This window comes from Passer domesticus, chromosome 27 (genome assembly GCF_036417665.1).
Source record: "Passer domesticus isolate bPasDom1 chromosome 27, bPasDom1.hap1, whole genome shotgun sequence".
In the NCBI taxonomy this organism is placed as follows: Eukaryota; Metazoa; Chordata; class Aves; order Passeriformes; family Passeridae; genus Passer; species Passer domesticus.
The window spans coordinates 5,410,250-5,424,899 of NC_087500.1; the positions used below are offsets into that span (position 1 = coordinate 5,410,250).

The 14,650-nt window shown below is 45.7% G+C and overlaps 1 protein-coding gene across 2 annotated transcripts in view; it reads right to left on the reverse strand.

Annotated features, from left to right (window-relative positions):
• Positions 1-538: 538 nt before the first annotated feature.
• The window catches only part of MAP3K3 (mitogen-activated protein kinase kinase kinase 3), a 36,810-nt gene continuing 22,698 nt past the window's right edge, over positions 539-14,650 (reverse strand). For both annotated transcript variants that reach the window (XM_064399845.1, XM_064399846.1), the window contains exons 9-17: positions 14,217-14,278; positions 13,753-13,820; positions 13,436-13,528; positions 12,430-12,621; positions 10,734-10,882; positions 8,840-8,971; positions 8,096-8,225; positions 7,241-7,418; positions 539-4,573 (exon numbers count right to left, since the gene is read on the reverse strand). In XM_064399845.1, coding sequence (XP_064255915.1) covers positions 4,345-4,573; positions 7,241-7,418; positions 8,096-8,225; positions 8,840-8,971; positions 10,734-10,882; positions 12,430-12,621; positions 13,436-13,528; positions 13,753-13,820; positions 14,217-14,278 — 1,233 coding nt within the window. In that variant the 3' untranslated portion in view covers positions 539-4,344. The remainder of the gene's footprint in view (positions 4,574-7,240; positions 7,419-8,095; positions 8,226-8,839; positions 8,972-10,733; positions 10,883-12,429; positions 12,622-13,435; positions 13,529-13,752; positions 13,821-14,216; positions 14,279-14,650) is intronic.

Below are 14,650 nucleotides of genomic sequence, written 5' to 3' on the forward strand. Positions count from 1 at the left end.
CCTGTGCTGGGTTCATGGGGTTCTGCATCAGCTGGTTCCCCCCTTCTGACCTGTTCACATTTCACACTGACAAATATCCCAGTGTGTCACTGACAGCAGCTACACCCCAGGAAAAGGTGACTGGCAAGGCCAGCTCCTCAAGGGACAGAGTGGCAGCCAGACACTGATCAGGTGACAGTGACACCAAAGAGAAGCTGCATGAACAGGAAAAAAATCAGCCTTTCAGCAAGGAGAACAGATGAATTTTATAGCAGCGCTGTTTTGGTTTGTTCCTAACACAGCAAGCTGAAAAGAAATCAAAATCAAGAAGTATTTGGAGATGTGGTTACCCATTCTCCTGCCCTGCTGAGGGACAGCAAAGCTCATTGTCCCCAAATCACTGTTACAGCCAAGGCAAGACCATCCAGATTCTTCCATCACTTCAGCTGGCAAGCTCCATTTCTGGAAAGGACCTCATGGTATCTTCCACTTGTCTGAAACACAGAGGCTTTCCTTCTCCAAATTCTTGCTTTTTAAAAGGACAGTCACCAAACCAGGCTTTCATATAAATGATAATTTTATTGTAAATAAAATGATACATTGGCCTGGCTTTGCACTGCAAGCCCCCGGTCGGTAAATAGAGACTACTGGGTCAAGGTCTTCTGCACAATCCAGGTTACAGCCCCTTCTCCCTGCTTTGCATCACTTATGGTGATAAAAAATCCTTTTCTTCCTTTTTGAACTGCTCCTGGCACATCTGCCTTTTCCCTCCTGGTCAGTCCATGTTGGTAACTGGTGCCAATGGGAACTCTTTGGAGCAGCTTCCAGTCCTTTGGAATATTATTCCAAATTAGGCAAAAAAAACCACCCCAAACCCCATCCAAACTGATGCAACCTAACTGCCACAGAATGGGCAAAGATGGGATTTTCTGGAGAACCAGCAAATAACCTGGAATGCACAGAATCGTCACACCAAGCCCAAAATGTCACTGCTTTGTTTCCCAGCTGCCTCAGGGACAGCCACATTCCCCCAGGTTCCTCTCCAATGGGAATCTTGGACATTTTTCTGATTAGTTTTAACCGTTTCAGGACATTGGGACTCTGATAAGAAATTCTTTGTCAAACAGAATATTCTCTATTTCTGCAGCACCTTCCATCAGGGACCCCAATTCTCAATATTCCCTGCATATCCCTCCCTGGAAGGAACAGCAGGAAATCCAACATGACATTTGGAACTGACACAATAGCTTATTGTCAGCCTGGCTCTCCTCCTCCACTCTTCCCTAAATGAGTTTATTCCCAGTTTTTTCCTAGTCTGTCAGGATAAAGAGGCCAGATATAATTCAATTCTGAGGTATAATTACATTTCTGTCCACTAGAAACTCTCTTGCTGCCAGGGCTGTTAAAAGCCCCTGGTATCAATGTCAGCCCCGAGTTATTCATCAGAGCAGTGGACTCAGGAATCCAGATCTTCCTTTTCCATAATCAAGAGGGCAGTGAGGAAACAAAGAGGCATTTTGGCTTGGCTCTTCTCATTATAAACCATCAGCAAATTCTCTGCAAAACCAGCTGCTTTTTTTCCTTTTTAAATTCATAAAGGCGTCAGATTTATTTCCCCACCTCCCCCCCACCCCATAACAGTCGATATATATAAAAATCACCAAATATGATCTTTTACGATATAAATTAAAAAAAAACCAAAACAAATTTATGAGGCATCACCGTTTACATGATGTAAAAAGAGCTAAAAAAGAGCGATATAAACTACATTCATAAAAGTGCATCTCCAAACATACAGGTAATGCTTTGGCTTGTTCCTGTGCCGAACGCGCCAGTCCGAGCTGGCCCCGTGTTCTCTGTCACTGTACAGCGGGTGCTGCTGCTCCCATCCCGGGCTGGAATGCAGGGCTTGCCAAAAAGGATGCAAATCCAGCCCGGGGAAGGGCTGGCAGCTCTGGGGACAGCTCTGAGCCATCAGTCCTGGCTGCTCCTGCTCTGCTCTGGAAGCGCCTCCCGTGACGCGGGTGAGGTAAAAGCCACAGCAGCTCCTGAGGGTTGAGTTGCTTTGACAGAAGTTCCGCCCTTTCCTCAAGCCATGTTCTCTCCCAGATCACAGCACGTGGGACAGCAAGAGAAAAAACCCATGGGAGAAGGTGTGGATTTGGTGAGGACAAGCCAAGGATAGAGGGAAACCCCCGCAGACGTCACCGTGCTCCTGATTCCTGCAGGTGATGAAGACTCCAATCTTTGGTATATTTAGGATGCAAGGCTTGAAGAGCTGGGCTCCCAGCGGTGCTGAACCTCTGCTTTTGTCATGCAGACTGCAGGGATGGTCCCACACTCCCAGCAGAGTGTGGAAAAGCTCCCTAGACTGAGCAGGAGCATCACAGCCTCACCTCCCCTCGTGGCAACGCTGAAGTGCAGCCCAAAAGTCAGGCCAAGGGTCTGGACAATCTGGAGTCAAGTTCCTGGCTGGGAAAAGATCAGCTGAAGTGCTCTGACTATAATTAAATAAATTATGGAACAAGGGCTTTCACAAAAGGGATCCCCTAGGTGCCCACAAGTGGGACAGTGCATCCTTGGAGTAGTGCAGGGAGCCTGGAGAGGAAACCAACACCAGTTCTTATTGGCTACACTTTGCTCTGGGTTTGGCACAGAAAAAACATTTCAAATCGTTAAAGCTTTTCGGGACTTTTGGTTGGTTGGGGCTTTTAGGGTCCTTTTTTCCCCTCTTTTAATTCAACACAGTATTTTTCACGTGTTGAAGGAGCTTGGTTTCATTAAAACTTGCCTTATCCTGCTATTAGTATTCACTTAAAAACTTAATTTTACTGCATTATGAAACAATTTTCAATTTTTTCTGGGGGAGAAGAGTGGAGGTGTGTGGAACCTTAATATGGTTTCCACCACAAGAGCAGAACACCTTCAGTGTTGCCCTATAAAGCAATATTTTAGTTAATTAACATTTGCTTTTCTTAGTTTCATTTCTCAGAGATAACTTATAACCACTCCATGAATCCCCAGCACTTAAAAACTGCTAAAACTGCTGGTCTTTCATGAGTGAAATGAAGATTATTAGTGCCCAAATCAGCACAGAGGATTTGAGGCCATCAGGACCTCAGTCCTCTGACTTGTGCAATCCTCCAAGTGCACAATCACTTGGAGATGCTTTGCTGGTACCTGCATGGGGATCTCCAGGTAATTTTAGATATTTGCTACCATTTTCAATGCTGTCTGAGGTTCCCTGTTTGACTTGACTCCTACAAAAGTTAGGCCATAACATTTTTATGGAACTCTGAAATGATCACTGTAATTCAAACAACACACAGCAAAGGGTTGAGCTTGGTTCCAGCTTCCTGTGCACAAGTGTCCAGGAAATTCTCCCCAAGAAACCCTCAATTTTCCATTAGGCCATGAGCTCAAAGAAACTCTGAAGTAATTTCCTGGGCACCAGCTGGACTATCTTTGGTTAAAAGGATGGTAAAAAGTTACCAGCCAAAGAGACAGATGCAGGAGGAAGCTGAATTCCACTGAATTCCCTTCCAGAGGGGTTTTGTTTGGACCCAGCAGCCCCAGAGAGAGGAAGCAAGAGCACAGATTTTTTTGGTGTGACACAAACTAATGCTGGGACAGATCAAACCTGGCTCCAGATTTTCCAGCATTATTGGGAGAGCCCTTCCCTCAGGCCCTGGAGTGATTGCACTCTGCTGAAACTTGTCTGATTATCCTGACATTCAGCTGGAAAGCCCTCCCTCTCCCCCAGCCCCAAATCCACGGCTTCAGTACAAAATAACACTATTCACAGACTTTTGAATCAATATCTTCTGAACACCTTCAGATGCTGAATACTCAAGAAGAAAAAATACCATCCTCTAGTGAGCACATGCTCCATGACATGGCTTTGTGCTGGATTCAGGTACTGGAGACACCTCTGGAGCCCCAGGAGGGGAAAACCAGGGACTCCCACAGGCAGAGCTGCTCTGGAGGCTGGTGCAGGTTTCTGTTTTGGACAGAGTGAAGCTCCTCCAGCTCCCACTTGGGTTCAGATTTCTCCTGTGTTCAATCAGTGATGCCACTGCTCAGATTCCCCTCCTGTGCCTGCAGAAAGCACGCAGCCAGCTGCAAGGTCACATCCAGGGAACTTGGGGCAAAAATGCAGCTCTGCTCGGACAGGATGAACATCAGTCCAGCACACGAAGGAATCAGGCACGAGGAGCAGACCCCAGGTTCCTTGGCAGAACTTCCCAAAGGCCTGGGCCCTAGCTGAGTTGGCATTTTGAAGATGCAGCACCACAACGGGCAGTTGCAACTAGACAAAGACAGGGCACGGACAGCCCGGCAGGAGCTGCGAGCAAGGGAGGTAATTCAGTACTGGAGCTGTGCAAACTGGTGTCTGAGCAGCTCTTCAGCAGAGGGTCTGTGCCTGGCTTCCACAAAGATCTGCTTTAGGAAGTCCCGGCAGTGTTCTGATATGTGGGAGGGCAGCTGGGGGTTGGTGGGCTGCGTGGCGATTTTGAAGATCGCTGCCATGGCTTCGTACTCTGCCCAGGGGGGCTTCTCTGTCAGCATCTCCACCACGGTGCAGCCCAGGCTCCTGCAAAGCAGACAGGACAAAAAAACCAAGTGAGAATTCATTCAGGAATGCCCAGTGCTCAGGGAGAGCTCCCCAGCAGCTCCTGGGGGAGTGTGTGTCCCCTCTCAGAGCCAGAGCTGCCAACAGCTGCTTTTCCTGCTGCCAGGAAAGTGCCACATATCCTCCTCCCCTTTGCTCAAATTCTCCTCTCAGGAAATATTTGTGTAATGAGGGGACAAGAGGTGCCAGTGGGACATCCCTGAAGGCACCCTTGGACCTCTGTGGTACTCCAGGTGCTGCTGCTCCTGTTGTAACTCCAAGGCACTTGGAGAATCACAGAGTCACAGCATGGGTTGGGTTGAAGGGACCTTCAAACCATCCTGTTCCAACCCCCTGCCATGGGCAGGGACACCTTCCACTAGAACAAGCTGCTCAGAAGCCCAACTTGCTGACTTGCAAGGTAGAAAACAGACTTTTTAACACTCAAGGTTCAGTGAACCAGAGCTTGTTGACCCCACAAAGCCATTTCAGCAAAATCCCTTTTCAGTCACAGCCTCAAAATGCCCACGTTGGGAAAAAAATAACCTAATAATATCTCCACAAGAAACCAAGCATCAGTCAGAAAGTAACTGAAGTCGTAACAGCTCCAAACTGGGAAGGCAGTAAGTTAAATCCCTGTGGGACAGATGCATCATTACCTTAAGGAAAAACTCCTTGTAAAGTTAATGGGGCTCTGCAGGCTACTTCAGGGCAAGGACATGTTCTGGGGACATGGCTGAGGCACCTTTGTGAGGCAATGTGACTCCAACACCTTCCCAGGGAAGGTGGCTGCTGCAGCACTGCACTGATTGGGGTTTATTCAAAAAGGATTAATTGCTTCCTCCAGGCTTCAGATTAAGTAAAAGCCATTAGTGAGTTTTTAATATCCAGTCTTGTGGTTTTATCACATCTTTACATTAAAAAGGCAAAACTGCCTCCTCTACCTTAAAACTAAACCTTCTTTTGAGGTGAAATGCAAGGAAAAGGCATGCTGAGAGGCAGACTTGCATCAACTGCCAAGACAAGGAGGAAAGGAATTAAATGCAGTGAATATGCAAGAACTGATTTGTCGACAAAAGTTTAAAATCCAACGTGAAAATTTTACAGTTTTCCAGCCATTTCAGGCTTACTAGAAGAGAGTACAGAAAATGCAAACCATGTGTGCTGAAGTGCTGGGGGTTTGCTCAAAAGCAAGCAGGGATATATTATTGTTTAGACTGATTTATACCGTTTAAGCAGATCCGGTTTCTTTAAGATATTCAGCAAACAGCAGGAATGTTTTTCATGTCAAGTCACTCCAGCAATAACAAATAGCTCACATATTCTGCTATTTAGGAAAAAGAAAACTGGAGAGGGGCCTGCAGCAGTGGCACAGAGCCAGGTGGATGGATTTGTTACGTTTCTGAGCCTCTGGGCCATACACATCCACCCTGGGACCAGAGCTGCACTGGAAAATTCTGACCCCCCAAAATAATGATTGGGATTGTAGGAACTGGAGTCTGGCCAATGGCAGCGACTCTGTGATGGGAATGGACCAATGTCAGCACCAAGAGGAAATCCACAACTGCACCAACCCAGGGGGAAGGGCACGTGCTCCACTCTCTCCCCAAGCATCCCAGCAGGGAGAGTCTGCAGGACTTAACTCTTTGCACACAAGACACATTCCAGTTGTGTTTCCTGTGTTTCCACTCTCTGCTTGTCCAGGAAACAGGTCCTGCTTTACTGTGGAGGCACAACCAGACCTTTTGTCCCTGTTGTTTACTTTTATAATCTCACCTTTTTAAGGCACTCAAAATTAACATTTTGGCACAGGACCATTTTGCTCTTTTGATAAAGGCTGCTCCTTGGCTATGCCAATAATAGCACAGCTACAGTTTCCATTCATGCAGATCACCTCTGATCTGACCTGGATCTTTTCTGTTATTCCAGGTTTGGGCATCTTTCCTTAAGGCTAGAATTCTATTAATTTCCAGTACATTTTAAGCATAACTCTCATTTTATATCTAAATGAATGGGCTTTCCCTAGACAACCTTCAGTTGCTCTTCTAAAGGATATCATAGAATCACAGAGTCTCCTGTTGGAAGGGACCCACAAGGATCATCACCCCAATTCCTGGCCCTGCACAGGACACCCCAAGAATTCCACCAAGTGCCTGAGAGCAAGGATGAAAACATTGCACCAGCCAGAAAACAACAAAACAACTATCAATTTGAGCAAGGAATGAGTGGAAACTGGTCCTGAAAAACTAAAACTGGTCCTGAAAAACAAAATGAGCTGTTGGGTGTTAACACTGCAAAGCACAGCCTGCGGAAGATTGTGTCTTGAATTTAAACCAGTGGCTTAAATTTTCTTTAAACTTTTCATGCAGACCAGGTGTGAACCTGGATGCTCAGGTGACAGAAGGTGCTATCTGTGCAGTGATCAGCACGTTTTGATAAAACTGGTCCTGAAAAGTGACATGAGCTGTTGGGTGTTAACACTGCAAAGCACAGCCTGCGGAAGATTGTGTCTTGAATTCAAACCGGTGCCTTCAATTTTCTTTAAACTTTTCATGCAGACCAGGTGTGAACCTGGATGCTCAGGTGACAGAAGGTGCTATCTGTGCAGTGATCAGCACGTTTTGATAAAAAAGTGGCAGCAAGGCTCACCACACGTCTGCCTTCCTGCCGTAGCCTTCGCCGCTGATCACCTCGGGGCTCATCCAGTACGGGGTGCCCGTGACGGAGCGGATCCCTGTCCCCGACATGCAGATTGTCTGCAGCCTTTTGCTGGCCCCAAAGTCCCCAAGCTTCACATTCCCAGCGGAGTCACGGAGAATATTGGCACCTGGACAGAAGCAAAAAAAACCAAGACAGATGTTTGCATGAGATCCAGCTGTTGGATCTGCAGCCTACAGAATGAGATCCAAGCCCAAATACCCGTGCTCATGGTATGGCTCTTTCCCCATTAAGCCTCAGGTGACCTGCTAAACATCATTTCTTTAATTCAGGTTGTAGACAAGCCAATTGCTAATGGCTGTAAATGGGAAAAACTTCAGGGAAAAACACAAGGAAGTGAAGGGGGGAGGGAAATGAGAGCTGAGTCAGCACCAGCATTGTTACAGTGCCTGTAAACAGCTCAACCAGTCTAGAAGGGCCCCCAGGCCAAGGGCTGAGAGAGAACAGAGCCGTGCAGAGAAGGATTTTATTGGGATGCTGCTTTGGTGAGCGCAAGCATTGCTTTCTGGTCAGCTGGGTAACAGATGTAGCTAATTAAACCACTTTGAACTCCTACAATAAACAAGTCAATTCCCACTTGGTCCTGAACACGAAGCACCAGGGAAAAAGCAAACTTTAGAGCTTAGCTTTTATGTGGACACAAACTGAGGTTGAGACACCAAAACCGCAATGAGATCAAGAACCCCACTGCCACCATTATCTGGCACATGCCCACATGAAACCTTTCTGCTCTCAAACTGAGAGCCCTTGTGCTGGGAGAGCTGTCTGCCCTGGGCCTGCTCTCACCCTTGATGTCCCTGTGCACGATCATGTTGCTGTGCAGGTAGGAGACGCCCTCGAGGATCTGCCGCGTGTATTTCCGCGTCACGTTCTCCGTCAGGGCCCCGTAGGCCTTCAGCTGGTCTTTCACTGACCCCTGCCAAAGAGCAAAGAGGAAGAATTGGCAAAGAGGTGACAAAGCACAACTCTTGCCCATTCAACTCCCAAAAGCCCTGGGTGTTATAGACCCAGCTGGCCCCGCAATGAACTCTGGCTAAAGCCTTTCTGTGAGCCCTTTTCAAGAACAGCAAGGACAGGCTCCAAGGCAAAAACAGCTTAAGGAGGTTCTGTCTACTGGTACAACTTGTTGTGAAGACAAGCAATAAAATAGTTCAGCAGACTCATCTGGGTCAAAAGCCTCGCTTTTCACAGTTTTAGCCTTGCTGTACCACAATTCTGGTAATTCACCAGGATTTACATGTTGGCCCAAGTCATTTGAGGTATTTTGGTAGAACAAATTTAGACTGAAGAAAAGAACTGGCTTTAATGGCTGTTACAGAGAATGTGTTTCAAGTAGAAGACACTTAAGGAAAAAACCAAAGAGGTTATTTGGGCATAAATAAATTAAAGTGGTGGCATTACGAGAGTGAGAAGGCACAGCCCTAAGAGGGTCTGAGGTGGATGACATAGTTAGGGGGATCACAACAACTAATAAACCAGCTAACAAACCCAGCCAGCTCTCTTTCTGATCCCTGACTGTGCTGCTCTTACCCCTGGCATGTACTCCATGAAGATGGTCAAGGTCTTCTCTGCTCGATCCCTTAAGCAGCCATAATACTGCACAATACGGTCATGCTGGAGGTTCTTCAGCAGCTGAATTTCACACTCCAGAGCACTCACCTCCTATGGATGTTGAAGGAGAAAACAAGATTGCAGCCCCAGGAAATATATAATAAATATTAAAAATAATAAATTTGTCATGTCACTGGCAGGATGAGACCACTACCACAAAGTGTAATCCATGACATCACTTTATCTGCTTCTTGGAAAAGCCAAACACTACCAGGCCTTCCTGTTCATTTTTACTGCATTATCTGCAGGTAAGTATTGGTGAGGAAGCTTTGATGGAACACAGGCTGTATCATACATGGATTTAGTACCAGAAAAACTTTGTTTCTTGCCTTGATTCTGCCATCTGCATTTTTTTATCCTGGGTGGCTGAAAGGATTCTCCACCCACAACACAGGTATAACCTCACTTCTCTCACTAAGCCCTGGGCAGGGAGTATAATTATGAAGCAGCTCTGAATACAATTACAGAACTGGAACTTCAACCCACTGGAGAGCAAAACAACAGGTGCTGAGAGTTGTTAAGTTTCTGTCACCCAGTCCTGTTCTGATCACACTGATGATTTACTGGAATCAACCCCTACAAACAACTTCCTCTCCTATTTACTTCAAAGAATCTGCAGCTCTGCACATGAAACTGATCCTTTGCTTTGCTCTTGCCACAGACAACAGGGGACCACAGTGCAAAGGCAAAGACATTATCCAACAATTTCAGATGGAATCACAAATGTCTGCTGCTCAGAAAAAGTATCAGGTTCTTGCTGAACCTGGGATTGAACAGGAGGAACATCAAAGGGGCTGAAGCATGAGGATTCACAGAAAAAGGAACAATGTTTTCTCCCCAAATTAGTCCCATTTTTACCTTTCCAGCTCTGCCATGGGAAGGTATTAGGTTCAGCTCTCTCACTCTGGGAGAGGATGCAGAACCTCAGAGCAAGAACCTGGATGTTGTAGGCACACATGGAACCAGTGGAAGCTGCTTAATCAGACCAAATAATAGTATAAGGTTTGGGGTTTCAGTGCCTTCAAAATATATTTCAGCCTGCTCCTCCTTGGCTCAGAGTTACTGTCTGATTTACAACACAGACATAGTAGAACTTCCCAATTTAGGACATATCTTGGCACCAATATCCCATATAAAATCAGAATAATTAAATCTTCATGGATCAGTTATTCTAGCTCAAAGTGAATTTCTTCACTATTGGGAAACTGGTGCACTGTTAAAACACTAGCAAAGAACCCAAAAGCCATTCCAGCTGCATCCCCTGTGCAGGAAGTTGAGTGTTGTCCCCTAATTTCAAGGTGCCTGTCTCCAGTGTTGTCACATCACTGTTCTTGATTAATTTACATCCCACAGCTCCATTTATTTTTAAGGACACAGAGAATTCAGAAGTGAAAACTGGTAATTAATGCACTTGATACAGGGTGTACCATATAAACCCAGAAGTGGGTTTTGCATGTGCAAGCAGCTTTTTTTTGTCCAAAAATAAAAAAAAAAACAACCCCAACTCCTGCTGGATTTAGTTTCATTCACATCCATGTCTAACCAGGAACACAGGGCAGTCTAGTATTCCTCAAGTAACCTGGCAAAAACCCAAAAAGCTGAGAAAGGAGAGCCAAGAATGAAGCCAGAAAATGGATTTTAGTTTCAAGCTGAAGTTACTAACACAGAAAAGCAATTTTTAAATGACTCCTATTCTTCTCTGCATGACTTGAAACCTCAGTACGAACTAAATAAGACGCCAGCTTTCAAGGACAGACAGAGAGAGACATTGCACAGGGCCTCAGAGTGTTTTAGAAGCTGAGATGAGAATCACCTTGCTTGTTTCAGGGCTCTCTGGATCAAACTGCACCTGCTTGGCTGCGAGCTCTCTGCCTGTGTCCACGTCGTAGCACAGATACACGCGGCCAAAGGCGCCCTGGCCCAGCAGCTTTCCTCGGCGCCAGTTGATCGGAGCACTCGGAGCTGAAAGGGAACAACAATCATTTCTCTGCTCATCACACTTTGAAAACAAAGGTGGGTTTTCAAGGATCAATCTCCATCATACAGAGACTGTTCTGTTGCTAAATAAACATGAGTTGCTCTCCCAGAGTAAGGAGTTAGTGGCAGAGCTCTGATCAGAATCCAACCATCCAACCTCAAGGATCTGCTGACTGATGTCCCATTAAAATGACAGCACAAAACGTTTTGCAAATGTGTTTTACAGACCAGTTGTTCAATGGGGTTGGTGAAATTTCATTCCACCAGCAGGTGGATTCTACCAAATCATTACTTTAAGAGATGATGCAGCAACTAAAGAGCAGCTTCCAACCCTTGGTCTGTAGCTATCACATGCATCAGATGAAGAAGAGATGGATTAGCCTTGCTAAATCAATCCCAGCCAGCTGGGAATGACTTAAGCTTCTGGGACAACTTGAAGGACATTATTCTGAGTCTCTTTGCCAAGCTAGTTTGGGGTTAACCTCTGTGGGAAGGATTTTACTGCAAGACTCTCTCTAACCATAAAGATTAGAAGTCATAAATACCTACTAGACATTGATAAAGTAAGGGACTGTGTTAGCACAGTGTGGGTATCTTTTTCACCTGCTGAACAGTTAGATTTGATAAAAATACCCATGAGACCCAGGTAAAGCAGCATCTCCAACACCCCAGCAGGAAGTTCCATCCTCAGGGAACTGGGAGCCCTCACATTCATAAGCAGCAGTCTCCTGACCCAGAGATCAATACCTGAGCCCATTTTCCAGACTGCCCTTAATCCCAAAGCAAATTACTCAAAGACCAGTGCTTTAGCTCCAGCTTTGAAAGCAACACTACCAAACTCCTGCAGTTCAATGCATCCAACCATGGTGGACCTAACAAGAAACTCTAAAAACACAGACAAGAACCAGCCATCTGAACAGTGTGAAAATACAGAAGAGCTGAGAGATTTGCTTTGACATGTCTAATTTAATCAGATTTACTGCCAGTCAGTATTTTAGTGTGTTCCTTACTCTGTTGCAAGCTTACTCTTCATTTTAATCCTTAAATTACTGTATGGGATATCTAAAGTTCATCAATAATGACTTATGTTCCACTTATTTTTTATTTTTGTAATAGAATGCTGTCCAACAAAACAACTCAAGGATGCCATTAATACAGAAGTAAATCCTTCTACTAAGGAGCAAGTGAAATACAGACAGCTCTCAACTAACAGAATAACTATAACCCAATAGCCTGACTCAAAATGTTAACATAGCAAGAAAATAAACAAGCTTGTCTGCCTGCTTTAAGAACCCTGTAGATCATCTAGCTCAAGCAAATTTTTACTTCTTAGCTGGATTTGCAATGCTTTCTAAAGGAAAGACCAGCTCCCAGAAGAAATCTGAGCAGAAAAAACACGTCTTGTGCGTGTGACAAACAAGTCTCAAAGCACAGTGGCTGGAATGGCTTGCTAAAGCCAAATTCTGTGTCTGGAGCTCTCCTTGGAGCCCTCCCAGCCCAGGTGGCATTCCCCAGGAGCCCAGGCAGCCTACACTTGGTGGCAATGTTCCTCTCCTGCACCCCCAGCGCGTTCTCGCTGTCGGCGCTGCGCAGGCGGCCCCGGGGGTCCAGGTACTGCAGGGCCAGGCCCAGGTTCTCCCCGTTGGTGCTCAAGGAACGGCTGGAAGGCACCAGGGTGAAGAGATTCCCTTGGTGACGTCGTATCCGGGGAAACGTCCGCCGTCCTGGGGGGAAAGGAAGGTCTTTAATGGGAGGTAATGGCTGGGGGTTGAGCAGGGAGAGAAATCCCATGTTCTGTTCCCGTGGAGCAGAATCTGCTGCCAAAGAGATGAGATGCAAAAATATAACAGCTCAGGGCTGGTGCTGCCTGAGTTCAGTACAGCTCTGGATCATTCTCAAAGCAGAAGGCAGAGAACACTTTGTAATGCCCTCAGTGCTGTGAGATCTAAACCAACCTTCCAAAGGAAAAATCTGCTTTACAGGCTCTGAGCACAAGCTCTGAGTTTTGTTAACAACTACATACAAAATGACTTTCTAGATAACGTGCCTGGACTTGCAAATAAAAACCATACACAAAGATGATGCCAACTTGCACCTCATGAAATTTTGAGAGATTATTTTGCATAAAGCCATCTGATTGAGCAGAGATGGAATTCTTTAAGTCCCTGCTATATTTAAAACATCCAGAAGCAAGACTGCAATGCAAATTAGCAAAGTATAATGAACCTCTGTGGTAGGAAAGTGCTTATATAGGGCCAAGTCTAACAACTACATCCACAATGTAGTGGATGTAGTCAGCCTGGATAACACCAGAAAGGACAAAGTAAACAAGAATTACACAGTAAACAAAGAATTACAAACAACCACCATTGGTTTCCATGAAAATGTGGCATCATGCACAGCAGCATCAACCTCAGCATTAATTGCAACAACCAGGGCACTTCCAGGCTCTGCAAACAGGAGTTACCCTGGTGCAGAGGTTGCCATTGCCTCACGTTTTTTCCCCAGCCTGGAAGGGGAGGGTTGAGACCCACTCACCGTCGTTGTAGTCCTTGTGCTGCATGGAGACGTTGTAGCGCCGAGGGTAGGTGCCACCCTTGCCCGCCTTGTCGTAGATCTGGTTCTCACGGTCTGCCAGGAGAGGCAAAGACAAAAGTGAGGCTCCTTCAAAAAACCTAGCTTCTAATGAAAGAATTTTCCTGTAACAGCAGGTTTTTAGGAAGAGGCAATAAATAAGTTCATAGCTTTTCCATCATTGTGTCCCCACTTCTATTTATACGATCCCAGCAAGCAGGGAGGGCGGCCAGCCAAGAGCAGAAAGTGTCTGGATGAAATAACCTTTGTAACAAACATACCTGAGAACTCCTGTCTATTATCAGGAAAGCTCTGTGCCCTTGACATCCGTGACTTCCGAAAAGAAGGACTAATGGAGAAAGAACAGAGTAAGTTTTGCTGTTGTTTGGGGTATTTTTTTGTTGTTTTATTTTCTAAATGAACAAGCAGAGTCTTGTCTAAAAGAGATTAAAATACCCTGCAGCCAGATGTTCTCAGAAGGGCAGCTCCACACAGGCTTCAGAACTTTGTATTTATAACTTAAAGCTACTGAAATACCAGTTTGCTGCTCTGTGGTTGTGCCAGAAAATAACACAGCCTTAAGACATAGTTAATGCTCTTTAAGAAATACAGTGGCACATTAAGTAGGAAGTAAGTTGTTTCCCAACAAGAAAATGTATGAGATAGAAAACAGTGAGTACAACTGGCATTTCCACTTGAGCACGCACGTTCTCACCAGTTTGTACATTTGTACCTGGCTGCTCACCTGTCCAAGGACTGGCAGCTTCCTGACACCGAGTTTTCAGCACTGCTTAGAGGGTCCAGCATCTGCAACACAGAAGAAACCACACAGCAACATGAGTGCAGTGCAGGGCCCAGGAGAAGATGTGATAGAGGAGCAGAGCCCACGACTGCTTGCCTGCAAGATGTCCAGCTGAAGAAGGGAGCCTAAGCCTATTTAAATGTATAATTTTCCTTTATCTCCCACAGAAATTACGTTCATATAAAATCTGAGGCACTGCTTTAGTTGTTGAAGGACTCTGCTGTGAAAAATGCAAGCTTTAGCAGCCTTGTGCTGCGTTTTGAACCCCACTGGCTCCAGCAACAGTCTCTGCTGCTGCTGCTGCCTCCACCTGCAAGTCGCCCTTTGGCCTCACTTCCCACTTTTCTGAATGGAGAGCAGAGTATCAAAAGCAAGAG